Source organism: Cariama cristata, unplaced genomic scaffold, assembly GCF_000690535.1.
Source record: "Cariama cristata isolate BGI_N322 unplaced genomic scaffold, ASM69053v1 scaffold10585, whole genome shotgun sequence".
Lineage (NCBI taxonomy): Eukaryota > Metazoa > Chordata > Aves > Cariamiformes > Cariamidae > Cariama > Cariama cristata.
This window is the reverse complement of record NW_009616947.1, coordinates 32,672-59,845: the sequence shown is the minus strand read 5'-3', so window position 1 is coordinate 59,845 and position 27,174 is coordinate 32,672. Positions and strand designations below refer to the sequence as shown.

The 27,174-nt window shown below is 42.8% G+C and overlaps 2 protein-coding genes across 6 annotated transcripts in view; one reads left to right on the top strand and one right to left on the bottom strand.

Annotated features, from left to right (window-relative positions):
• Nucleotides 1-436: 436 nt before the first annotated feature.
• WDR34 (WD repeat domain 34) lies at nt 437-7,436 on the top strand (the record flags this gene model as incomplete). The annotated part of the gene is made up of 8 exons (XM_009700347.1): nt 437-691; nt 1,448-1,557; nt 3,322-3,479; nt 3,921-4,030; nt 4,782-4,949; nt 5,386-5,618; nt 6,451-6,608; nt 7,198-7,436. Coding segments are annotated over 8 exons (1,431 nt in total), but the record flags the coding sequence as incomplete, so codon positions are not given.
• A 168-nt stretch (nt 7,437-7,604) lies between these two features.
• Nucleotides 7,605-27,174, bottom strand: part of SPTAN1 (spectrin, alpha, non-erythrocytic 1) — a 43,993-nt gene continuing 24,423 nt past the window's right edge. For 2 of the 5 annotated variants that reach the window (XM_009700343.1, XM_009700345.1), the window contains 30 exons: nt 26,869-26,916; nt 26,121-26,212; nt 25,606-25,750; nt 25,307-25,488; nt 25,028-25,127; nt 24,685-24,882; nt 24,415-24,561; nt 23,768-23,871; nt 23,468-23,630; nt 22,973-22,987; nt 21,057-21,188; nt 20,581-20,718; nt 20,113-20,217; nt 19,682-19,890; nt 18,742-18,862; nt 18,463-18,584; nt 17,781-17,913; nt 17,226-17,324; nt 16,786-16,945; nt 16,480-16,556; nt 16,106-16,315; nt 15,549-15,845; nt 14,944-15,056; nt 14,091-14,108; nt 10,852-10,906; nt 10,163-10,359; nt 9,715-9,768; nt 9,080-9,226; nt 8,641-8,788; nt 7,605-7,930 (listed from right to left, as the gene is read on the bottom strand). In XM_009700343.1, the coding sequence (XP_009698645.1) occupies nt 7,805-7,930; nt 8,641-8,788; nt 9,080-9,226; nt 9,715-9,768; nt 10,163-10,359; nt 10,852-10,906; nt 14,091-14,108; nt 14,944-15,056; nt 15,549-15,845; nt 16,106-16,315; nt 16,480-16,556; nt 16,786-16,945; nt 17,226-17,324; nt 17,781-17,913; nt 18,463-18,584; nt 18,742-18,862; nt 19,682-19,890; nt 20,113-20,217; nt 20,581-20,718; nt 21,057-21,188; nt 22,973-22,987; nt 23,468-23,630; nt 23,768-23,871; nt 24,415-24,561; nt 24,685-24,882; nt 25,028-25,127; nt 25,307-25,488; nt 25,606-25,750; nt 26,121-26,212; nt 26,869-26,916 (3,855 nt within the window). In that variant the 3' untranslated portion in view covers nt 7,605-7,804. Of the gene's footprint in view, nt 7,931-8,640; nt 8,789-9,079; nt 9,227-9,714; nt 9,769-10,162; nt 10,360-10,851; nt 10,907-12,221; nt 12,285-14,090; nt 14,109-14,943; nt 15,057-15,548; nt 15,846-16,105; nt 16,316-16,479; nt 16,557-16,785; nt 16,946-17,225; nt 17,325-17,780; nt 17,914-18,462; nt 18,585-18,741; nt 18,863-19,681; nt 19,891-20,112; nt 20,218-20,580; nt 20,719-21,056; nt 21,189-22,972; nt 22,988-23,467; nt 23,631-23,767; nt 23,872-24,414; nt 24,562-24,684; nt 24,883-25,027; nt 25,128-25,306; nt 25,489-25,605; nt 25,751-26,120; nt 26,213-26,868; nt 26,917-27,174 lie in introns of all 5 variants that reach the window. The other 3 variants (XM_009700344.1, XM_009700346.1, XM_009700342.1) reach the window with 2 other exon arrangements.

Below are 27,174 nucleotides of genomic sequence, written 5' to 3'. Positions count from 1 at the left end.
GGCGCTGCCCCTTTGCAGCGTTTTACTAAGTTAGGCCCTTTATACAAATTGGCAAAGAAACACCGTGCGGCTGGCACAAAGCCAGTAGTCTGGGAGCTGGTAACACCGTGTTTGGGTTCGGTGTTTGCCGTTTCCTCTGGAGGCTTGCTGCCTTTTTGCTTTCTCTCATCCTCCCCATTCCATCCTGTAGAGCACATGGCCTGAATTTGACTGGCGTTCAGGTGTCTCTGTCTCCTCTCAGATCGTGTGGGAGTCACAAATACATCACAGACAGTTACGGAGGCACCCTGCTTTAACCGCGAACCAGAGGTCTGCAAGTGCGCTTGAATGTCTCTATGAAATGCCAAAAAGGGGGAGATGCTTTGAATGTTTTGTGCAACACTCTTTTTTTTTTTTCTTCTGTTTGGATAATAGACTGTCTGTCTTCTTTTACTAGAAAAGCTGCCAGACTGGGAAAATTTCAACAGTAGAAACTGCAGCACAATCTCATACTAGCCAAGATGCCAGTGTGCAGACGGATCAAAGTAAAGATGCTGTCCAAGACTTCCAGCAAGAAGTCCAAGTAGATTACACTAGCCTTCTGTCATTCCTTCAGAGAGTGGAGGATGCTGTTATCAAAGAGCTAAACAAAAACTGGAAAAGCCGTGCCTTTGATGGCTTTGAGGTGAACTGGACAGATCAGAATGAAACAGTAAGTTGACAGAATTCAGATCCTCGTCCTTACCCAAACAGAGCTGGTTGCAGTGGCTCTAACTCTTTAGTTCTGTTTCTTACTGCTGTGATTGTTCTTGCCAGATTCTAATAATTAGAAATTACCAGTTGTTTTTTTCTCCAGCTTTCTCCCTTGCTTGTGGCCTGGCCTTGCTTGGTAAAACCGTTCTTCCTGCTAGTGACTGTGTTGCAGCAGCTTTGTGAGAAAGAAGCCTGCAGTTGGTGTAGGCTTATCTTCAGCTCCCAGTAGCCCCTTTAGAGCACGCCAGGCTAGCAGGTACCTAGGAACAGTTGCAGTCAGTGCTTTGGCAGCTCTTCCTACTTCGATTATATTTGTTTAGTGTACAGTGCTCAAGAGTGGAAGCAATTTGTATCGGTCAGTACATGTTGGTATCGTTGTTTTCAAACCATTGCTTGTGAAGCTTAGCGAGAGCTAGACTCATACCTGGAGGGCTGTCGTAAATCCTTATGGCACAGCCTTGCAGAGTTGTGCAGCCCCTGAAGTGCGCAGTCTGTGAGAGGTAATTATGAGGCAACAGTTGGTTTGGTAGGGCCACGTGTTGTGAGTTTTTTCCCCAGTAGGAATTCAACAACTTTTTCACATATATCTGTGTGCTACTTGAACAGAGGGGAAGCCAACGCTGTAACCATATGAACATGTGCAGGGGCGTGCACGGATCTCATTTCTCTGTGTTCGGAGATGATTGCTTCAGTGCTTGAATTTCATCTCTTCCAGGTATTGTGTTTGCATACGTTGTCATACCCAGAGGCTCAGGATCAAAACCTACAGGTTACCAGCGTCTCATGGAATGCAACTGGATCTGTTGTTGCATGCTCGTATGGCCGGTGAGTATCAATGGATTGAGAGCGCAACTGAGGTTGATGTGATGGCTCAGGCTGACCTGAGTTTTGGATATGTTTGCTTTCTCTGCAGTAATAAACTAGACATATATATACACTTTATGCAAGTTAAATAATTCATACTCAAAGAAACAAAAATCTCAGGGCGGTCTTAAATTATAGCTTTTATTTCTTTTACCTTCCCCTCTGCCCTGAAAAGGGATACATGTACTCTTACTGATTTGTTTCTAGATAGATTCTGTTAGGAAAGAAACCGTAAAGAGCAGATGCGCTTGCAAATATATGTAGGTGAGGTTTGGAAGTATGTGCTTATCTTCACTGAAGATCGTGTTGTTTTAATGTGGTCTCTTAGCACCCCGGATGAACCTGGCATCCATTCACGCGCGCGTCTGATGCCACGGACATGTGCTAACAAGCATTTAAGGATTTCTGAAATGAGAGCTGGACAAAACATTCATCGAAGCCAATGAATGTCTATAGCGGCCTCTCCTTTCTGTGCCCTACTGCTGCCCTTACTCCTTTTTCATTCCACTACCATTTCCTTAGATTAAAAGCCCCAGCAAAAAGGGTATCCATGAGCAAATGCTTAGGGAAGAGTAAAACAGGCCAAACCTGTATGTTACTTGCTCCTTCTGCTCTCCCAGTCTACAGCTGTTTTCAGATTAGAATTTTCTATGTCTGTGGTTACCCTCAGTAGAATTCCCGTCTATGAACTTACACAGTCTCTGTGAAGCTGTGTAAACGTCTAGCAGCTACAACATCCTTTAATAAGGAGTTTCACAGATCAACTGCCCATTGGATTAAAATTTGCTCCTTTTATTTGATTGTATCTCTTCCAATAAAAGAATTAATAGCATCAAATAAAGGCAAAAGAAGTAGGTATCAAAATCATTGCTTCTTGCCCTGACCACTGACTCTTCTGTAGATCTGTGTCCTCCGTATCATCTCTTTGTAGCAAGATGGGACAGCACGTTGGTCAGTGCGGTGCTAGCGACGCAATACATGTAATATTTTGGTAAGCGTGTGCTGAATGAAGCAGGTAGAAATAACAAAGGAGGTAGAGTGGCAGGTGTCTGTTAGCATCCCAGAGTAATAATTCATGGTCCACTTGTGGCAAACAAGTCTGACGGGCATAGGACTGGACTGAAATCACTGGAGCTGGGGTGCCTGGCATGATTTGTGCAGGGTCATCAACACCAGTTGGTGGCTGTGAAGAATGTCCTCTGTTCCTGCAGAGGCACCTGGGCTTCAAATCATGCTGCTTATCTTAGGCCAAGCAAGACTCAGTAAGTCTTTTCAGCTCCTGTCGGTCCTCCAGGTAAGGTATTTCCTCACTGTGCATGCCCAGACCCTGGATCTTTGAGAACTTGTTTAGAGGAAGCGTGGTTTGCAACTCAGCCAGTTTGCAAATCAGCAGCAGTTTGGTCTCTTTAAATTCCCAGATACTTATAGTAAGTTTCTGTATGCACCGTTTAGATTGTTCCCATTATTTGAATGGTTGGTAGGTCTTCAAATAGTGAATCGTATCTGAGATTTACTTGCTGGCACTTTGTTCTGTAAGTACACTGACACGTACTGTGTATATATTAGCCCACAGAGAAGTTTCATCACCTCATGATCCCTTCACCTCATTTTTCCTTCAAGCCACAAAGCAGCATGTTTAAATGACCAACGGGTCATACCAGAGCTGTGCGAGACTGGGATTCTCTGCAGAACAGACAAGGCAAGACATAGTTTTCTCTTCTTCAGGTTGGACGGTGGGGACTGGAGCACAGAAAAATCCTACGTTTGTACCTGGAATCTGGACAGAAGAGGGTTGAATCCACAGCGCCCTGACCTCGTGGTGGAGGTTCCCAGTTCTGTCATGTCCCTGGCTTTCCACCCCTCCCAGCCTTCACTGATAGCTGGTAGGTTGCTCTCACCTCAGATCCTATCTGAAGCGTGCATTTATTTCCTTCAGCTTGGATCATTTTTCTTTCTCTCCCTGAGCTCAGCCTAAGATTTCTTGCAGAAGTAATGGTGTTGCAGCTCCTCAAGCTGAGGAACTAATGCTCACCGACATTGATAAGCGCACTGTTGCTTCTGAACTGGGACTTGCTGCTTTTTCAGTGACATCTGCCTTTATATCATCTCATCAGAGAGAGATGATAGAAGGAAATTCAGCCCTGGGTGTAAGTGGGGAGAGCATACTTATTTCGGTAGAGCTATATTCTCTTACACCAGAGCTGACTGTGCCCTGTAGATAGCTGCCAGTCCTTTGAAGCTGGTGGGCCCACTTCCACCATAGCTTCATTTGTGCATTTGTTCTGAGCTATTAGACCTTCGACGTTTTCTCTTTGTCCTTACAGGTGGCCTTTTCAGCGGGGAGCTGGTGGTGTGGGATACCAGCAGAACAGAAGACGCTGTGATCTGGAGGACGGGGATGACAGATGACACTCACACTGATCCAGTCTATCAGGTAACAGAGAACATCTACAGCAGACACCGCTGGGGGAGGCGAGCATTGCTATTGCTCTATTTCAACCCTTCAGTTCCTATCCACAGACAGGCTGCTACATTTCAGCAGTTATGTTCTCTTATGGTTGGCTGTTTTTCCCCAAATCTAGCTACTCAACAGGCATTTGCTGAACTCAACGCTCACCCTGTAAAAAATAACTTCTTGCTGTTCAGGGTGAATGAAGAGCAGGCCCATTCCTATGCTGTAACTGTCTACTGATGTAGGTGCAGCTAACAATACGTGTAGTGGTTTAAAAATCTAAGTAGCAAAGCATCACTGATCCTTAGTTGGAAGCTTAAAGCTACACGCTTTAAGCATATCATACAGTCTGGCTTTCTAATATTTTTTGTCCTTCTGGGGTCCTGGGACTCTGGGCAATCTGTGTATTTTCTCATCTGAAAGTTGGGAAAACGCTGCTGTTCATAGATGGGTGAAAAGTGCTATAAACACTGCACGTCTCAAAAGCGATGGCAGGTGAACCATAGAACTGCAATACAGAATTCAGCCCTGAACACCTAAACGTGTTTCTCTCCTAGCATCTCCGCCTGCGTGCCAGCTCCCAGCAGGAGCTGGTTTGGTACCGAGATCCCTGGCTGCCGCGTGGCTCTGCTCCTGTGTCGTCTTGGCGGGTCAGGGGACTGCAGGCTGCCGAGCGTGGGCTCGGCGGTTGTGACAGTCCCCCTTGTCACAAGCTCATGGGCATTTGGAACAGGTTAACTGGTTACCTGATGCCGAGCACAGCAACCGCTCACGGCTGTTGAGCGTATCGACGGACGGGAGGATCCTGGTGTGGAGGGAGGAGCGAGACGGTCGGCTGGCCTTGGCCGAAGGATTCGCCGTGGTGGCTCAGCAGATCCCTCGCAGCACTTGGCTGAAGAAGGTGAGTTCAGTAGTTCAAAGAGGGCTGATTTGACAAAAACACGCTAAACTCTGGAGCGCATGTGGCAGAGCTCACCCTTCACGTGCAAAGGGCCAGGAAAAGCCCCTTCTGACCATAACGCGCTAGCCCTTGTGGTCCCCATCTCCGTTCCCATCCTTGGAAGACTGGCAACAGCTGAGGTTTTGCTGTGCTCTAAAGAGCAGCAGCTGGGATGGAGAAGAGAACTTGCTTACAACAACATTACTTCACATGAATCCCCTGGTAGGAGGACGCTGCAGAGGTTCAAGGCTGAGCAGTGCTGTGACATCGTAGCTGGTGCCAGCTGTGCAGTGAACAGCTTGTTGGGTCCCTGGCAGGCTGGTTCACGCTGTTCTAACTGCACCTGCGTTTCACTGGAGCCCCCAGCTCTCACAACAGCTTTGTCTCTTTCTCCCAGTTCGCCTGGGGGGAGGCAGCCGTGGGTGTGACCTCGCTCTCATTTTCACACTTCGATCCCCGCGTGTTCATCGTCGGTGTGGAAGGTGGCTATTCCCTGAAGTGCTCCACTGCAGCAGAGACGCTGGCTCTCCATCGGACAGGCAGTTCTGTTCCCCTCAGGGCACCAGTGGAGCTCGCCTTCTCCCCTCACGGTGGGCCGGTGTACTCCGTCAGCTGCTCGCCCTTCCACAGGCAAGTGCTGTGAATTGACGCCAGTGCTGCACGTTGGACGCAATCATTGCCTGGCTCTAAAAATGCCTTTTTCAAATAGCCCCTGGGGGTGTGCATGTACAAGTTCCAAAAAAGGGTCACCTGGCATTGGGAATTTGATCAAGTAGCTTCCCGTCGTAGGAGAAACAATGTCCATTGGCTCTGGTGAAGCTGCCCACTCAAATATGCTGCATGTGGGCACAACATGAGTAACGCAAAATAGCATCTGCGCTCCGGCCAGCATGGAGCTTTAGCACCTTCCTCAGATCACCCTAGACGTTAATATTAAAGATCAATTTAAAGATAAGGGCCAAAAAAGCTGAAAAAGTCATTTATGTATCACTGCTTAAATGATCTGCCCATCAGAAACCTTACAGGCAGCTGCCTCAATTTAAATTAGAAACTCGCATCTCTGCCTGCAGTTTACCCACCACGCGCGGAAGAGGCCCCAAGCCACCTTTCTATGAAACGTGCTGACAGCCCAGGTTTGCATTTAATTTGCATGAGACGAACACAGCTCTCACAATGCCGGGCTCTAGATCAGCAGTTCTCAGGCATCCCTGGCCCACAACCCACCAGCAATCCTCAGCGGACAACACAAGCCCTCATTAAACTTAACTGAGAGCAGTAACAAAGCTGAGTCTCTACAGACCATGTCCCAGGGTACAGCTTGGAAATCGCTGCTTTGGGAAACACGTTCAGACCTTTGCAAAGCAGGAATACTGCCCAGGGTCAGGCTCCCTTGACTGATTTTTGTTCCATATCTTCATCAATAAAGCCAAGAAAGTTCTTTTTTTCTTCCTTCCTCCCCCAGGAACCTCTTTCTGAGCTGTGGGACTGATGGACAAGTTCACTTGCACTCCATGTTGCAGACGCAACCCCTCATTTCTCTTCAGTTATCAAAGAAATACCTCTTCTGTGTACGCTGGTCTCCAGTTCGACCGCTGGTTTTCGCAGCTGCATCGGGGGAAGGCAAGTAACTGCAGTGCCTGTTCTTGGACATAAAACTACGACTGTGCTGAGTATTAATTAGTACAAGTCAATTGTACTGATGAGCACTTCCCACAAGCAGAGAGCAGTGACCGTTGTTTGTACCGTGTGTAACGGAGTCATTTCTAACTCTAGGCAAGACGACTTCAGTCACAGTTATTTTTCACTTTTGATGATACCTTCACTTCTGTTGCCACAGCCGCTCGCAGGGATATAACACAGCAAGGTTACTGCAGCTAAAACTTACTTCCAGCTTCCTTGTTTTTGACATTTACTTCTAGAGCTAGTGGTTTCAAACAACAACTTTTTCCATAGAAAACTGCCCAAGCATTTTTGAGTTAAGGAATGGAGATTTCACAGAATTTGGCAAGCTGGTTTCAGGTCTCCGACAGCAGAACAAATCCATGCTGTCTCACGGTGATGTCAGCTATCTGTCACAGCCCAGACACCCGAGGGAAGGGGGAACAGGTTAAAAAGAACAACTCTAAGTTCCAGACCAAGTAGATACTCATCTGCTGTTAAATACAAAGTCCGTTGCCATAAAGCTGCAATAAATGTTTCTGTTTTATAGGAGACGTGCACCTCTTTGACTTTGAGAAGAGCTCGCGGAAGCCCACCGTTTCCATAAAGCAGGCCTCGGGTGAACGCCCTGTGTACTGCTTAGAATTTAACATTAAGCAAACTCAGCTCTTGGCAGCAGGGGATGCTACCGGTACAGTCAAAGTCTGGCAGCTGAGTTCTGACTTCACTGAGCAGGGACCCAGGGAAATGAATCATCTGGAGCAGCTGGCAAGTGAGATCACGGACTGAGGCACCAACACAACCAGGTGCATGAAGCTTGTTACTACTCTGGCTCCAGGAAAAGTTGCCCACTCACCTCTTGCACCGCCTTGGCCTGTAAGACGCATGTAACTGTGACAGCTGGAGTTTCAGCCACCTAACAGTTAAATTTGCATTTAACCATTAAACACAAGATGATGTGGTTCGACCAGTAACTTTTATTGAAGCACACTGCAATGTTTGTTTTCCCTAAGAGTTTTAAGCTAAGCAGTTCAAGGTTACATCATAAAGTAACACTGATTATTGTAGAGCACAAAGAGAGAGAGAGAGACACATGCAGAGCTATAATCAGCAAACGTGAGCATGTTCGTTGCATCTTTTGGAACTAGTGTTTTAGATCAATTCACAAAGAGTGAACGTGTAAATTCTATGTAGTCGTAGGCAGCAGGAAGTTCTCTGCCCTTGCCATCCATGTAGGGCTTCATGTGAGAAATGCAGTAATCGGCTTGTTCCCGGGTCAGGTTCTGAAAGACAAAGAGAGCGCGGAGGTGGAGACGGGCACTTTGGGGCTGCGGATGGGGCATTTACAAGCAGCCCTCCCATTCCTGGGGGCACACAGCTCGGGACAGAAGCCAGAGCAGCAGAACTACGCCCAGCATGGAAATGCTCTGGCTGTTGGCACTATTTGGTTAAGGGTTGGAAGGTCTGACCTGAGTCGTCTTCCCACTGAGGAGAAGACAGAACAGGTAACTGGTACGAGGAAGCAGTGCAACCGCTTTATTTCTCTGCCAGCTGGTGGGATTCAGACAGGAAAAACTTGCTGTCTTGGCAGGGCCGCGATGTTCACACTGTCTGAGCTTGGGCTTAAGTTTCTCCTTCGAATCGCTGTCTGGAGAAACATCTCCCTCTAGTCTCCCAAACGATGAGAGGGAAGCATGAGTTTCTGAGGACAGCTACAGTGAATGCACACCCTTCCCAGGCCTTTGCATAGCTCTTGCTTTACTCAACCTGCGTAGTTTTTTGGCAGTTAAAGATTTTCCTCTTCCTCTATAGAGCCAAGAAAGCAGCTGGGTAGGTAATTTCTGTGTTTGCTGCAGAGGATACCCTGCCAGGTTCAGAACCGACTCAACCACAGTGATACGACCCTCCAAACAACTAGTGCTGGTCTTTGTTAACGTCTATAAACACAAAGTCTCCGTCTGTTCCTCCCTGGTGGGCCACAACCGGTACTTACTTGATAGAGCTCCTCCTTGGTCACGTAGGGCTTTCCCTCCGAGCTGAGGGCGCGGAAAGCGCTCTCGATCTCCTCGCTGGATTTCACATTCTCCGTTTCCCTGCTGATCATGAATGCCATATACTCCTGCAGCGAGACGTGTCCATCCCTGCCGGTGAAACACAGCGTGTGAACACTGCCGTCCGTTTAACTTTCCTGGGAGGAGTGAAATTCTTAACGCAGGAGACTGTCAATACCACATCATTTTCTAAAGTGAATTTCTTCTTCATGAATGCGCGTCTTGCCTTCATAAAGACTCTTTTACGTGAATTGTGAAAACAACCATAGCCTTTCCACAACAGAAGTAAGCACGGCGCTCAGCCTGTGAGAGCCCTGCCAGCCAACTCCCCGAAGGATACCCATACCATATTTGCAATATAAAGAGGTCCAACCCACGTACCTATTGGGATCCACAGTGTCAAGAATAGACTCAAACTCCGGGTCTGGTTCTCCTTCCTCAACCATAGGCAGGTCGTAGCCGAGAGAGCGCAAGCAAGACTTAAACTCCTGGTGATTAAGTCGTCCGGATTTGTCCTTGTCAAAGTGCCTAAAAACAAAAAAAACAAAGCCCACATTTTTAAGTGTCAGTTGTTGAGCACTGAAAGCTATAAAGTGGGCTGAAAACTAGAACAGATTATAACTAGTCCACTATTCTGGACAAATGAACTTGAATCGGTAAGTAGTTCTATCTAACATACATAAAAAGTAAGCACAAATTCTTCACTTCGCTTAAAAAGCATTCAAAAAATGGCTATATTCCCGGCTGGAATTCATTGGCACTCCTGGCTCCTACACCGCTGTGCCCACAAGCGAGCGTGCCCAGGAGAGGCTCGGGGCTGTGGCTGCACCCAGCCAGCAGCGGGTGTCTCTGGAGGCTCCTGCCATCTGGCAGAGATCAGAGCAGCTCAGCACAAAACTGGGCAGACAACAAAGGAGCTACAAACAAATCGGGCAGAGAATCCTGTGAACAGGAGCCATCCACGTGCCAGAAATCTCTCACAAGCATTCCTCTGGCACACTTTCCCTGCGACTCACTTGAACATCATGCTGAACTCCTTCAGGGCCTCCTCAGTGACTCCAGTCGTGTTTCTGAAAAGGAAAAAGCAAAGCTGGTGAACAGTCCCTAAACTGCAGAACTCTGCTGGAGTCCACCTGCTGCCAGCCAGGGTCTGCATCAGAAGACGAGGACAAATGAGCAAACAATCTGTTACATCATGACAGTTCAACAGAATAAATCAGTTCCCCTAAGATCTCATCACTGCTAATGGCCAATACGAACTATTTCCAAAACTGCTGACTTCACCCCTCTGAAGAGAGCCAGGAGGTGGTGGGGATTTACAAGCTCATGACATCCGTTAGAGCACAGGAGACTCATTAGCACGGACCGTGCAAGGTTTGTTTTTAGACACGGGCAGAGGTGTCTCCTATCTTTTATACCCCCAAAGTGAGACATGCTTTACACCGCACGTGAGCCAGGCCATACCGAGCTTGAATCTGCTGTTCCAGGTTGTGCTGCATTCTCATCCCCAGCTGGTCAAGCTGGTCCCACTGCTGTGCCAGCCCCACGGTGCTGTGTTCTGTGTATTTGTTGTCCAAGATAAGGGCCTCTTCCATGGCTGCTCCAAGGTCCTCAATCTTCTTCAGCTGGCTCCTCATAGCTCGGATCTCCTGGTGCTTGCGCTGTTAGGAGGGAGCAAAGAGGAGAAAATAAAGGAGCACAAAAAAACCACCTTAAGACGTTAGAACACAGGCTGGCAGGGGAGGAAGGGTTATACTCTTCTTTTTCTGCTGAGATTTGTAAAATAGTGTTCAAAACAATGTTCCCCTTCATGCACACTGCTGGAAGTCAACAGGGCTTGCGAACCAGTTCTTGAGACAAAACCCCCGACTTACTAGGAAACACGCTGAAAATACTGCATCCTCTCTGCCCTACCGCACTCGTTTAGAAAAGAAGAACAAAAAGGAAAACTACATTGGAGTGTTGTTTAATGGCTTGTCATATAAGTAGACATCAGATATGTAAATAGATAATCCCAAAGGTCTCTTCAATACTCAAAATGTGTGAAATCAATTAAGATTTTATCATATGATTACATGCATTTCCATTCCCACCCTGTGTTCCTAAGTCATCAGTTGCGAAAGGTATTTTAGCAATAGGTGAGCACTGCTTACTTTAGTAGCTTCCAACTGCGATTCCAGCGTTCCCGATTCCTCCACCATACATGACCTAAACACAGAATTACAGTGAGAGAATGCACTTATCCCATGAAAAATGGCAGGTGGGGCTTGAAATTAACAGTCCTTCCTTGAAATTAAAAATCCTTACGGCAGTATTATTCTCCTGTAGATATTTAAACACTGGTTTTGTGTTTTATTCTGACTCATCCTATTTCAGACTGACACGTGTACATCTTGTTTGATTCTTATCTCCTTCTGTAGTTAATTTCTAGCCCCATTTGAAAGGCAACACAATCAGCAGCCACACTTCATGCCAGATCCAAAGCACCCGCTTTACTGGACCTAACGAAATTAGAAACTTAGTGCAGTCCCACCCCACTCCACCGTGCCCAGCACACACACGCACACACATGAACTACAGGTGATTCACTGCAGATGGGCTGTATTTGCCAGTAAAGGTACAGGAGCTCTACAGAGGTGTGTTACGTGGGGATAAAATGGGGGAAAAAAGATGTTGAAAACTACTGGTTTTGTTTAAAAGTAATCTTAGCATGGCATAATCACTGCAGAAAACCATAGCCCTTTGCTTCACAGCAGGGGGTGGTGGACAGTTGCTTTTCCCACCCCACCTCTCCCATGTTGCACCCAGAGAAACTGAGGCACGGCCACTCCCCTCGGTCTGATCTCCACACTGAGCTTCTACACAGACTGCAGCCCCCACACCAGCATAGAAAGACCACCACTGGGGCAATGGTCTCCAAGATCTACTTTGTAGGGACTAGTTAGGGAAAGTCTCCTGATGCTGCTTTTTTCCCCTCAAGATCCTAAGCAACCTTTGAGCAGCAGTGTTTAAGAACCTCTGTCCTTCCAACATGGATGGTGAGAGTTCATCCTGAATGACCTGTGCATGGACAGCAAGTCTGGGTGTGTGCAGGTGGGCTGTCCTCTCCTTTGACTGTGGTATTTAAGTTCCTGAAACTTAAAAGTCGCTGGTATTAAGTCACTAAACCCTACTGAAATCTATCATTTCATCCCCACTGAAATCGATCCTCCTATGTGCTTTTGAGCTTCTTGAGAAGGGGATTGCAAGCGCTGAATCACCCTGTAGCAATGAAAATGCACCAACCATCTGGGTGTTTCTCACCACAGGGTTAAGGCTCAGATTCGATGCACGCCTGAAAAGATGAAGCGCACACCCAGAACCCTGAGCAGGAAGCTGGGAACCAACCATGGAAAGAGTCAACAGGGAAACAAACCTCCAAGCATCTCTAAGCCGTGAAAGTTAGTTGGAAGGAAAGCGAGCCTTGGAATTAAAAAGTGCATTTGAAAACCAAAGTGAGGTAAGAAAAATAAGAGGAAAAAACCTTCCAGATAGATCATCCCCAACTTCATACTGATAGACACGAATGACACGACGATATGCTATGCTAGTCAAAGAAAAGAAACCAAGTAAATTCCAAAAAGGAAGAACGAACGAACAGAAGAAAGAACACACTGAAACACGGCCACTGCAGCAGAGCCACTCTCCAAGCCAGCACCAGCTTGCAGCAAACACAAGCAAGTACTTAATGAAAGAAAATTATTCAAACTCTGGTGGCACATACACAGAAATAATCTGTTGTTATTTTCATGTAAGTCCCAAAAAATCTCAGTCTCACTAAGAGACAAATTGAAGTCTTGCAGTTAACTCATCTACAGATTCTTTAGTTAAAGGCATTCTTCTTCCTAAACTCCGAATTCTTCTTTCTCCCCTCCCCAAGCAAAACCTCTTCCAGGCAGCGCCGGGCGCACACAAGCGGCTACAGCACACTGAAAAGCAAGGTGTACGCATGGCAACTCTGATCTTGAAACTTCTCTGAAGCTCTGCCTGCCCTCTTGCCAAGAAGGCTAAGCACAGCCAATGCCTCTCCGAGCTAAATCTGCGTTTTTAATCTATTCACACAGAATTAAGAACAAACTCTGCCTGGCGTATCAGCAGCCTTCTGGTAATTTGTTCAATAAAAGAGCTTGGCATGGTGATCTCGAACTCTGACCCTACGTCTTTTAGTAAATGGCTCCTTTCTGTTCACTCGTTCTTGGATACCAGAACTAATCTACAACACTACTTTACAAAGGAGCAGAGAATTCAGCATCCGTTCCAGGAAAATCTGCTCGGTTCCATTAAACTGTACAACAAAAATGGGGTAAATTATTTTTATCTGGCAGAAAGAGCAGAACACAAGACACTGTGATCATTACAGAGCAAATAAGCAGCACAGTTATCTGAGATTTCACCCTTTTATTACGAAAAGCCTTCTCTCTTTATGAGAAAGGCCCCTGCCTCCTCTCCAGCACTTTACCCAGGGCTGACACAGAGGCGTCTGCACCAGGCCCATACGCTACGTGTTAGCATTTTACATGATGTCTTATTACAAAGCTTCCATTGTGCTGCAGACTTTTAATACTGAAGAAATTTAAACGGACAGACACACTTTCGGAGGGTTTGGCAGTCTGAAGACATTTAAAGATACTACTTCTTTTCCACATCTTGACAAATGACCAGCATGCATCCTCATTAGGAACTAGTCCCACAGGCACAAAGTGGACTTCAAACTGCAGGCATCAGACTGCCTGCAAACTCATGCAGGTTCATGTTGGAAGGTTTTGTTTTCTCCTGTCAAGGATATAATCTTTGTCGGGCATGGTTATGCAGCAGATCAAAAACCAGGCAATTCATATTTGTATACTACAGAGTTTTAAGAAACATAATTCACTAAAGCCTCCTCCTTACCAAAAATGGTCAATACTTTGGAGTTTTAATTGTTCTAAGAACAGTTATAATGGAAAAGTTGATCTCACTAAGCAAGTCTCTGAATGCTAGAAGACTGGGAATGTCAGCTGTTTTCCAAATGCAGACTATTCTGTGTTCTCCCATATCTCATCAGATTAAGAGCCTTTTCTTGTGCAAGCCCTCAGAGAAAGCAAGAACAAAAGTTAGGACTTCCATGGTATGCCAGTGGCTACCCATTAATAATTTCTTCTGCTTTTGACTAGGAAATGGTTATGTTACTACTGGTTTATACTTAATCTACTCCAAAATCTTGTTTCCTTTGTGCGCCTCAGCCACAGATTGCTCTTTTCAAATAAAAGGGGTTTCAGCGCAGCTTTTACAAGCAATGTAACGACAGAAGAAAACACACAGAAAGAGCAGAACACATCACCAAATTTTTAAAGATATAAAATTCAATACTAACCCATCTAGCAGGTAAGTCCTGTAGAATGTGAAGATCCAAACATCAGGCAGCAGGACAGAGACAAGACAGTAAGAGAGGGACAAAGATTTGGGTGGGAAGCAAACATCAAAAAGTTAAAAATCGTATTTTTATTTCATTATTTCATGAAGACACGTACAGAACTAATTGTAAACACACAGAGACAGAGAATCACAGGATTACACAAAAACAGAACTCACCTCCTCTGAACTACAACCAGAGTGTGTCAGAATTGGCTAACAGCACTGTCTGAGCACAGCTACCTCCGTTTTCTAGAAAACACACTCTTCAGTTCACTGCAATTCTTAACCTTGAGATTTTTTTATTTCTAACACAGTTGTCAAATCTTTACTTTCTCTCCCTAGGCAAGGATATTATTAGACAGCACCCCAGGTAAGTGATTACATAGTAGTTTTAAGCTTTTTTTCACAGCTTCTTTCTCTATTGAAATTTCTAGTTCTGTTCAATACAAAAGGATCATTAACAGAACCGCCACTGGCACTTCACACAGTCTGCTTCGAGCTATTTGTTCCCCACCCCCTCCAGCTGTACTGCAGCCTAGTTCAGGAATAACTGAAGAAGAGTGAAGTCCTGGATAACTGGAGTTACTGCAGGAAAATGAATTCAGAAGCAGAAACATTTTTAGTCTGGTGTTTCAGGGCTTTCCTCTTCCCTGGGGCTAACAGGGCCTCCCTCAAACCCCAACTGCAGGAAACAAAAAAGTCCTGAATAGTTGTTAGGACACATTTACAACTTAGACCAAAGAGATGTAGGATGGATACAAATATTAGCTGAGGAATTCTCTAAGGGTAGCTCCTGGGAAGACAAACTATACCTGGTCTCCTGAATCCACTGATGGAAAGCATTAGCATGCTGAGCAAATTCCTGGCGCAATTTGTCATTTTCTTCCTGCCTTCGCTGTTCCTTCTGCAGCTCCAATTCACGTTCCTGAGAAACGAACAAAAATAATTTCAAACAGAGAAATGTGATTGCTCTCATCCTGTAATAAAAAGCAAAAAACTAAGAGCTGCATACCAGCACACCTCCGAAGCTCAAAACAAAACTGAGTGCTCAAAGAGCGTCCTAGATATGTAGACAAAATCATCTAAGATGACAACACTGAACATTCCTACTGAAGTCCTGAGAACTGGAATTGAACCAGCAGTTACTTTACTGCATAGCATGGACATTAAACTTATAGTTACGAAGAGAGGCATACGTACTTTGTCTTTTGAAACACTGCAAATGGAAAACTATGAAAAGAACTGACAATAGCACAAGTTTATAGCTAATGGAAATTTTTCTTTGCTCACAAATTTTGAGGTATTTCCATCTGTAGTATAGTGACAAACTCTTGTACTGACTATCTTGGAGGACAACTTCCAGGGAAGACTTGAAAGGTCGTGAACTATGAAAAGTGTCTTTCTCTGTCTGACTTGCCTTGATAATTTTCTGCAGGTTCCTCCAGGTTTCTTCAAGAGCCTCCATAGTAAACCAAGTATATGGGTTGGAGGCTACACGGAAGCTCTTGATCTGGCGATCAAGTTCTGCCAGCTGGTTGAAGTCAGCTTGGGCAGAACTAAGTGAAGAACGGAAAGCATCATGAGCTTCCCTCAGTGCTTTGATTTCTTCCAGCGAGTTACAGCGCACAGGATCTGTCAGATCCTCTTCAGCATTCTCAAACCAACTGTTGAAGGCAGACGCCTTCTTTGCAAAAGTCAGGAACAGATCCTCAACCTTGAAAGAGAAAACAATCCAGTTGTTCAGTTATGCAGTAATGCAAATATTCTAATGAGTTGATGTGGAATTAACATGCATCAGTGATAATTTGCTTTTATTACTTATTTCTTGCAAGCATCTCAAAAATTCTTATGATAAGACTCCAGGATCTCCATAATCCCTAGCTGCTAATGAAAAAGCTAGAGAAGTTGCAAGTGTTGTATGTTTCTTTCAAAGAGAAAAATTAGATTTCTGTAGCCCCATGGTTGGCCACTCACCTTTCTGAAATGCTCTTGAGCCTCCAAAAGTTTCTTTTTCCTGGTAGCAGAATTAGCAAGTAGCTGATTCCAGCGTTTCATCAAGGAAGCATGCCGAGCCTCAATGGCCTTTGACTGGATATGTTTGGCTGCTAGTAGCTGGTCTTTCAGAGCACTGATGTTTGCAATTCCCTCCTGCTGGAAAGCCTGAAGTCCAGCGTCAAAAGTTTCCTGAAGCATTAAATGAAGAAGAAAATATTTTAGATTGTATTTTTATTTAACCTTTCCCATATCCTGCACATATTTCAAACATCAGTACTAGATTATTGTGTATTGTAGAAGAGTTCACCTGTTCTCTCCACCACTTAGGGGGTGGAAGCAGCATTAGCACTAACCTGTTTGGTGAGTAGTGTTTGCACAGAAGAGAGGTCACGTCCATAATCATCTGTCTTCAGACTGTTTTCCTTCTCACCTGGAAAATGAAATAAATTCAGTAAAAATGCCCTGTCTCCATCTCAAACATTCCTTCTATTCCAAATCAGGTTACCTCAGAAGCATAAATCAAGTACAGCACTGCTGATTACTTTGGGTTTAGGTCTGCTCGTTACAAGGGGAAGCAAGAAGCTGTTTGAGATCTTTTGAAATGAAAGAGCATTTCAGTTTCTTTGTGACAGAATAGTGTGCTCCAGTATAGAACATACCTATCCATGACTCCACTACATCTGCTTTCCAGTTGAACTGGAGGAAGGCAGAGTTCTCATCCAATTTGGCTTTCCTCTGAGCTGCTGCTTTCTCCAGATCTGACACCTTACCTCTGAGGCCCTTCATCTTGGCAGTAATGTTCTCCTCGTGGTGATTGTTCTATATGACAGGAGAAAAAAAAAAATGCATACCGTATGATGTTAATGTCATCCAAGGCATCCAGTAAGTTGGTGACAGAGCAAGGACTTCAACTGAAAGATTTTGTCCAAGAAATAGCTTTGAAAGCAGTTAACACCAACAGCTTATTCAGCCACAAATAATGAGTAAGAGCTCTTTTCAAAGAGATGACAAATCAGTCCTCAGAGAAGAGTGTGTCTGCTTTGACATGAAAATGTCTTGGGTAGCCTTTGAAGGTTTTTCTTCACCAGTTTATGCTCACCTTTTTAATGAGATCCTCTCCGTTAACACAAACATCGTTCACTCTGTCTTTGTGGACAGTAAAATCAGTCTCAAATGCTTCGTGCTTTTTCAGCAAGCCCTGCAAATACAAGACACAGTCCCTTTTAGAAGTAATTTCTCACCAATTATTAAAAATAAAACAAAACCAAACCAATTTATTGTTATAAATCAGCTAGCATAAATTTTTTCTGACAAAAACTATTAATCTTAGCTTGTTAGCACAACTTGCTGTCTTTCTGTGGACAAAAGCAGACCGATATTGACTTCCAATGTAACTTCCGCCATTTCATTTAACCAGGACTGCCCATCAGAGGTCAAGAGATGCAAAGCTACACCAAAGTGCAAATCATTTCTACAGGAAATAACATACTTGAGATGCTTTTCTAAATTAATTCATGGTTTTTTACAATGTAGGCCTTCAAAAGGAACCAACAATAACTTCTAAATTGGAAAGACAGTTAAAGAAAATGTTTGTTAAGCTCTAACCAACAGTCATGCAACAAGAGCAACAAAGAACTGAGAACTTTCTCCATACCTGGATAGCAGCAAGCGTGTCCCCATAATCCTCGCTGGCTACCAATGTCATTTTCTCATTGATCCAAGCTTCTTCTTCCTCAACATTTGCTACGAACTGCTGGTACTCCAGAGACTCCTCTAGACGCTGACCCCTGTATGGGGAAAAAAAAAGGTAAAATTAATCACAGCGTTGCTTTATGGCTTTCAGATATAAGATGTAAAAACAAATGACAGCAGCAGAAAAACGAAGAATGTACAGAGACTGAACCCTAAACACACAATCATTCACAATTCACTTCTCCAGCAGCAGCCTGCAATGTCTACAGCTCTAGATATTCACAAGGCCACAAAGCCTGCCGCTACTGAAGGACTAAAATGAGTAATTTTCTCCCAGCAGCTTCTATTCAGAAAAACATCCTGGTAGTGGATTAAACCCAGTTAGTTTCAAGCCTATGGTTTCCAACTGGTGCAAGAAAAGGCTAAACACAGCATACCTCAAAAAAAGACTCATGTTTCTACTGAGGAACATTATCACTCTTTTCAATAGACTCTTAGAGTCTGTCAGCGATATGTTCTATTACATCATATTACTGACTAATGACCCATACCCTAAACCTCTGAAATTCAGTAAATCTGGTCATCACGAGTCCATGTAACTGTTTTAATTAATGTTAAATTCTACAGAAACATGTCTCACACACCTAGCAGCTGCCAACTGTTTTAACTCTTTCCAGTGATCCACAAACTGAGCCAGTCTCTGCTGTATCTCCTCCTTTCCAATTGTGTTATCGTCTGAAAGCTTCTTACCAGTGTCTAGAACACCCTGCAAAGCAGAGAAACACACAGTTAATGGAACATCACTTGCTCTGTTCTTACGTATTCTATTTGGATTCCAGCAAACCTATTATTGGCTTTTGTTTTTGCCACAAGCAAGAAAGATGCTGCTTATAGAGAAATCTGTCAAGGAGAGGGGCATTTACCTGGATAGCAGGTTCATGGGCAGCTAATTCTGCTTCTAAGCGCTTGTGTTTTTTCCTAAGGTTCTGCACACCGGTTAGGTCTCTGCCATAGTCCTCCGAGCTAACCAACAGTTTCTTCTCTCTAAATTCAAGAGAGAAGAAAGATAAAATTTGAAAATTGCTTCTAGAGGTCAAAACTAATTAATAGAAAAAAAAAAAATTGTGGATAAGAAAATCCTCTGCATAGCACAAAAATCTTACGATGTAAAAAACTGTGTACATGAGTTAGCAAACAGCAGCTGGCTCCTGGCAGCACGTTCAGCGGTAACGTGTAGGGGAAAGAAAGAAGGCAACAGAAGGCCTATAATTTCTCTCTAAGGGACAGAGTTTCTCTGTACTGTTTTCTTTCTAAGAAGATAGAGACCTTTTGTAAAGTTTACCTGCTGTTGGCCAGTTTTATTTTTTTATTGTACAAGCATGACAAAAAAAGTGCTGTAATTTGAATGATTTCTATCAGGCTCACTTCTTTGCTTCCTCCCAAGATACTAACACCAATAATGGAAAGAGCATTTGATTCATTACTACAACTGGCTAGAACAAAAGAAGTATTCAAGCTGAAAAAGTAAGCTTTGAATTTTTGGTAGGAGCTTTCCCAAAAAGACTAGAGTCAAATTTCAGTTATCTGGTCCAGGTTAAACAGCATTACTTTTTCCAGTACAGAGCTTTCCTTCCTGGGGTTTCACCAAGGAAAACTGTAGATAAGAAGCCACACCCAAACTAGCGCTGAAGCCATTTTAGGTACAGTTTTCCTCGAATGGGGGGCAAAGGTGATTTCTTGCAGAGATACATACCTGTGGAAAAGGCAAGTTATAAAACCATACTACAGACTATGAATGTTGTCAGCAAGCCGGCAGTAAGCACATGCCCCCATGCCAGAGCCTAGAGCTTTGAAAATACGTACTTGATCCAGGACTCCTCATCGTCCATATCACGGAAAAACTGATGCAAACGGTGGGACTCATTCAGCTTTGCACGGCGGGCAGCTGCCATACTCTTAATCCTCTGAAAGCGTCCATTAATGGTCTCACGTTTATCCTTTACTTGGGATGTATCGAAAGCACTGCTGGTCATCAAACTGTCAGCCTGACTGTTCAGGTCCTTCAGACGATCCTGGAAATGTGGGTGAAACAGTGTGTAAGTAAATTGCTTGGATCTCATTTCTGTCTTGGTTGTGCCACTATGAAAATCATAATCTGACTGTTGTGCGGTCACAGTTTTTATTAAGAAACCATGTTTCAACAAGTATACGACTGCAGCATGTATTGAAGTGGTATCTGTAGAATTTGCTGATTACCATGATTTATCTTCCAAAACTAAAAGAGAAAGCAATACCTCATGAGCAGATATATCAGCTTCCAGTAATTGGTGTTTCTTCAGAAGGTTGTTAACTGATGCCAAGTCCTTCCCATAGTCTTCAGATGCCAACAAAGCCTCCACCTAGGGGGGTGGGGAAGGAAAAAGAGGATGGAGAATGAGTTGTGTTTTCACAAAACACTTGAAATGATAATGTCTTTAAAACTGTGCAAATTCATTCTCTTCTCAATATTATACAGTGTGGATAAACCTTTGCCTCATCACCTGTTTAATTCCCAACAGATTCTATGCAAATACACTGCTTCTTACCTTATTGTTTATAAATAATAACAGAAAAACATTTGCAAGATTTTTAGTCATAATAAAGATTTTTTCAAAAGACATCCAGACTTGCTCAAAGGTGGACTGTACTCCACAAAATCTAACAAAGGGAATAAAAAATTAGAAAAACAAGTCTTGCAAGCAAATAATCCCAATCTAAGTTACCTCTGAAAGCCAGAAATCAAAGTCCTTGATTCCAGTATTGAAATTCTGTTGCTTATTAGCTTCCTTCAGTTTCTGACTCTTCTCTGCCGATTTCTGCACCAGGAATTGCCATTGATCAGCCAGGGCAGCTAGGCGTGCCTGTTATAAAATGGAAAAGATAAATGCTATGAACTAAAACATAAGTTCTGATAAATGCAAAAACAGAATATGGTGCAAGTTTGGCTATTGATTCCAGATACGCAAATTACACAGTCACTATTTCATGCTGCCTAGCTATAATTCAGTTCAACTTTTACATCCCGCTCATAGGATCGGAAAAGGTCTCACCCTCGAGAACGAAGCAGAACTACCCTGATTTCTACTGCATAGTTGAAATAGAAAAGCTTCTATAAAACAAGACTTGTTTTTGAGGGACGCTCTCCTCCCCCAATTATCCAAACACTTCTCAAAGTAAACCCTCTAAGACTTGTATCTACCTTCACAGCATCCTCACTGCCAGCACATGCTCCTCTTTCAATCAGCGAGTTCCCCATATCAATGACTCCGCGGATCCGATCTGCATTGGCATGGAGCTCAGCTTCAAAAGCCTGGTGTTTCTGGTGTTTGCTCTGAATACGAGAAAACCAAAACTGTTAGAGACTGGACAAAGGGCTCCTAAATCGTTCTCATGGGCTGAGAGGGCAGCACAAGAGTTGTCAACATACAGAAAGAGGTTTATACATAGCCTGATCTAAAGAAGTTCTCTCTCTCAGTAAGAATACTTATTCCTCACACAAATAGTAACTGTCATCAATCTGAGTAACCATCAAGCTTTGACCTAGCAAAACTGTCAGTGAGCTGATACATATAACTCAGGCAACATCTTCTGCATTTTACAAATACCCATGCAACGTTCCTTGCATTAAGCTTAGCTGTTACTGAAGTAAAGCTCCCTGATTTTCAATGCTATCACCTCTGAAAAGCAGAAGTTATACATACCCTAAGCAGAAGCACAGTCGATCATCCTTTCTACTCCTATAGTAATTTCACAAATTTCTATTTCCCTTCCTAATCTATACATAACTAAGAGAAATCACTGCTGCAGTCTATCTGCTTTCTGTACAGTTTTGATATTAGTCGAAGTCACACACGGCCACATTATATCTTAAAATAATGAAATAACAACCAAAAAACTATAAAAAGAAATGAACTATTTGTTAAAAGTTTTTTTCTGCTGAGTTGAGAGCACCATGAGAACAATAGGAGCCTTGGTGTGGGAGGAAGTATGCAGTTCTCCCTCAGGTATACACGATCCATCCACCCACCAGGAAGATAACAATAGCACAAAAATGACAAGACGGAATTTACAAGTATTAACTGGAAATGCTAGTAACATTGGACACGGGTATACAATGCCCTGAGAGAATGGAATGAAAGGAAATGTTAGATTAAAAATAAAAGATGGAAAATACTATAGCACTGGCATGAGAAATTCTGCATGAACTGCTTTATTTTGGGAACTGTTAATCCTGAATGCTGAGATTATAAAGACATATCCTTCAAAGCTAGATTTACTAACACATAAAATTCAATTAAAAAGCTGCCAATTGCATATCTCCATATAATTACTGTGACAACAAATCCCAGACAAGCCTTTTTGGTTTAATGTAAAACTCTAGTGTTTTTCAATCAAAAAAAAAAAAAAAAAAATTAACATACGACAGCCTAAAGTGACAAACAACGATTCTTTCCTTTCTTACTCTAGTTAGCTTCCCCTTTCATTGTTCTGTCTTCTCCTTCCATATATCCTCATTTTACTCCACTTCTTGGATTCTTACAAGTCCTGTTGGCCTTCCATCTGGTACATATCTTTTTCTGGAGTGTTCCTTCTATATTATTCCCTTCTACGCTCCTGCTGCAAGAACTAAGCTATCTAGGTCTGTAATTTTATTGAATCCTCCATGTTCAGCGTGTGATTCTACAAACACAAGCTAACAGAGTTGGCATTATGTCATGTGTTAAATCATCACCACTGAAGACCCAGACAGAAGGATGACAAGCTCAATAGCCAAATTTCTGAAAAAGGAGGATAGAATCCCATTTTTCTATGAGCTAACTCCTAAAAGACCCCACCAAATGACATCACTAATGCACTGCAAATGAAACAGATCATGCAGAACACCTGCAAAACAAATACATAAATAAATGATGCTGAATAGGCATTAACAAAAAAGCCACACCCGTAACATGAAGGTCAATAGCTGTGCCTGGATGTAGGTCAAGAACTAACAGAAAATAAAGAAATTGCATGAACTGATGGATGGAGCAACAGACTGCAACCAGACCTCGTGCTCACACATAAGCTACACAAAGAAAACAAATTCACATACCAGGGCTAGTCCAAACTACTTACCAGCAGTTTGGAAAGCTATAAAACAGATTGAGAGAAGTGGTTCAGTGCATTCATACTACTTCATAAACCACTATTAAAACATAAGAGTAACTTTAATTATTATTCCTTAATACTGAAAAATAAATGAGACTTCACATTTTAGAACATAAGACAGAGATGAGACCCAAGAACTCCATTTCCTTATTTTATTATCTAGATGCTGGCAGAAAGACAGAACAGCTACTCAGAGGTTTCTTCAGGAAACTTGCTGCTGCAGATACCACATATCTTATTAATTATATGCATCAATAATTACCAAATGAGTTCTATTTTGGGTCTCCTTTCATGCATAATGCATTGTCCATTTTTGCCTTGTTAAACGGAGACCATGTCCAACATGGTGTATTATTCTGTTATCACTGAACAAGAATTCCTGAGCATATTTTTTTCAAACGAGAGTATGCTCTGCAAAATTAAAAACTGTATTTTGATTTTTGAGCTGAGAATCATATTCACCTGGATATTTGTGGGATCCTTATATGACTCATCACTTGCAGTTTGGAGCTTTTCACTGATCCAGGCTTCTATTTCATCCACATCACGACTGAACTGCTGGAGTGTCTGAGATTCTCCTAGTTTTGATCTCTTTTCAATCATTTGAGCTTTCAGACGAAGCCACCTGTATGCAATTAAATACGTATGTTGAATGAGAAACTAGGACTGCACACGGTATCATGTTTAACAGCTACAAAACACTTCCAGAAAGCATTCTCTTTCAGTCAGTATCTGCATCCCATCTAACAGGGCAATACTGACCTGTCCAGAACCTCATTGCGTCTGTTAGCAATGACTCCTTTTGCATAATGGTCAGCAGAGATCAACTGGTCGGCAAAAGACTGTAAGACAGCAATTTTCTCTTCCTATTAAAAGAGAAGCCATAAATTAGAACTGTGGTTCCTTAAAGTCAAGTGATGAGCAGGGCCTGGAACAGAACAGGACTTTTTTTTCCTCCTTTAAAATGTACATTATTGTAAATGTGACTCTCTGAAGGAAGTCTATCGTCTACAGGACTGGAGAGCTCAACTTCAGAACATCTTTCACCTCTGGCATTTAGGAAAAAACTGTCTTTTGGACTTTAAGCTACAAGCAGTATGATCTCTCAATAAAAGCAGGCAGTTTCCTGTTACAAGAAACTGAACATATACCTTTTTCTGTTGTAAAAAAAAAAAAAAATTCAAATCAGTAAGAGATGTACACAAATACTTGCCACTATTCCTACACTGTTAGTAGGGAGTGGAATATATCCCTATCTGCATTAGCTGCTTCTAAAGCTCTGCGGGCAGATCTCAAATGGCTGAATACTTAGAACTGAACTTTAGAAGCCATACACGGTAACTTCTTTTGCTAATAATCTGCATAAGAAAAACTAAACTATTTCCCCTTATTTCAGCTGCACTCCTCACCTGGACATTGATTGCCTTATCGAAATCTTCATGTTTCTTGATGAGTGCCTCCACACTGTCTAAGGAGTCTCCTTTATCCTCTGTATTTAGGAAGGCCTCTCGGGCAGCCATCCAGTTTTCAGCTTGTTCACAGTCCCGATGAAATAGCTAGGGAGAAAAAACTCGAAAGCATGAGTAAGACAGACCAAGAGCACTGCTCATCACTATGAAAGAATAAACTTCCCTATGAAAGGAGGAATTATTTTTCTTTTTGAAAATGCAGCAGAGTACCTGTAGTTCTAGGCACTGGTCTAGCATCATTCTGCGCTGGACCCAGGCCTTCTCTAGGTCTGTCCGTTCTTGATCTAGAATATCCAGTTTCTCCTTGATCTCTGGGCTGGCGTAGTGTCCATGAGCCAGAAGTTGTTGTCCAAACTGTTCAAATGCCTGGAAAGTGCCAGCCCTTGCATCTATTTCAGTGCGGTGCTCCTGCAAGGTACAGAGACGTGTTATTAAATAAATAGACGGCAGAGCCGGAACTGATCTGTTTTTGGAACTCTAAATGGAAACGGTCAGAAAAAGAAACATTTGTTGATGTTTATTTTATGATACACACTTATCATCTTTCACATACCTGGTGCCTTTCCAATAAAGCTTCAGCTCCAGTCACATCCTTTGCAAGTTCATCTGAGGAGACCAGGCCCCGAATTCCATTTATCCAAGACATAAGGTCCCTAAGAACACACATTAATAGAGAGTTTTTCCCCTCCCTCCATTGAAATAAGTCAGAACAGGGGAAACAGTCCTTTTTTGATTCCTCCCCAGAAATATTCCTATGGAACAATAAGCCATATATACTTCACTAATAATATACCAAACTACAAATTGTGGGGGAGGTGAATAGAATCTTTACCTGAAGTCACTGAGGAAACGCTGCAGGTCATGAGAATCTCCAAGCTTCTCTTTGCGCTGGTCAGCACGTTTTCCTAGACTATTCCAAGCCTGATTCAACTCAGTACACTTTTCTTGAAGATCTTCAGCAGATTCTGGATGTGACTGGATCAGACGCTGGGCAGTTTCACCAAGAGAATTCACCTAGAATTAGAAAAAGGGAAATAAACATAATGAAGACAAAAAGAATATTTTCTATAGTTCAATCATTTCTGCTAGATAAAAAGAAAGCTTTTGGTTTTGTCCTCTTCACAATCTCACCTTGTCTCCAAGAGCTGCCAAGTCTCTCTCAAAGCCTTCGTGTTTGCGCTGCAGAGCCTGCACACTGGCCAAGTCATGTCCATAGTTGTCTGTATTTAATGCTTGATTCTTCTCCTCTATCCATTCTTTTGTTTCATCAGCATCTCTGATTTGAGTGAAGGGAAGGCAAAAAGAATTAAAATGGAGGTCATACTAGGATCTCTGATACCTAGCAGACCACCTATTTCCAGGGAAGCTGTTGGTTGATGGTTCTATTAAATTATTTCCCAAGATGACAGAAACAAACTTTGGCAAACAGGACAGTAATCCAGACCTCCCAGGCCCACAGCAATTCCACGCTTTCATGTTAACAAGTCTTTCTTTTTCTAGGAAGAATATAAAGAATTCTTGTTGGACCTCTGGTGGTCCAACTTCCACTGAACAAGCTGGGGGGAATAGGTCCCACTATGTTTTAGAACTCTTAATAGACAAAGCATTTTACTGAATTAAGACCAAATATAATACAAACACCTCACCTGTGGAACCTCTGGACTTCGTGGGCACTGCCCAACAGCTGGCTTCGCTCCTCTGCTAACTGCTGCAGAGATCTCCAGCGTTCATTCAGTTCCTGCAAAACAAACAAAAAAGCCCCACTGATACTGCAGACCACAGTTTTATAGCATTACTGCTTACACAAGAAACTCTCATGCTGGACTCACTGAAGCTTTATGATGTCAAACAGAAAACTTTAGTAACCAGTAACATTTTGTTAACTATACTTATCTGCACCTCCTTCATTCTGCTGACATTTGCAAACATGCCCACAACCTCTTATTCATCTCCATTCTTACAAGCTTTATTTCAGGGGTCTACTGAGAATACTGATAGCAAAGCTGGAAGATTTCCTAAAACAGTTACGCTTCTTTCTTTTACAGCATATAAACTTCATCAAGCAGTCAATAAGGTAAAAGAAAAGTCAAGATTGGCCTTTCACTACAGGTGACTGTTACTATATTCCAGTTAATTCCAGAAGAATGCACAAATTCAAGTAGCCTAGTTAAATAATTTTAAGGGTTTCTCCTGAGATGTAAAACCAAATGATTGTATGTATATAATAAGATATTGATGTAACCCGAGATGCACATGTTGTATATGTAGATACTTCTTTCAATAAGTTGATTCAAAAGGGTTTATAAACACTAACGAAAGACAAAGACTATAGAAAAGTAACATACAAAAATATTCTCAGCTTTTAAATCAGCTCAGAAAAAGTTATATTATTACCTTGATTGAGTTAAAGGTTGCCACTGTGTGTACCATCAAACGTGCAGACTGTATGAAGAGGCAGAAATAAAAAGACGAAGCATTAAAGTCAACTCTAACCAATCAGAGCCAAAATCAGACTGAAAGAAAACTCCTTAAAAAAACCCATAATGACTTGGCCTAGGTCAAAAATACAGACTTTGTAAGATACAACTCTACAAAATGCAGGAAGAAAGAAACACCCTAGATTTTAAAGGTTTCAATGAAAATTGTTGAATTCTTTAATTTTATATACTTCTTTAGAAGAGCATTTTGAATACACTGTCA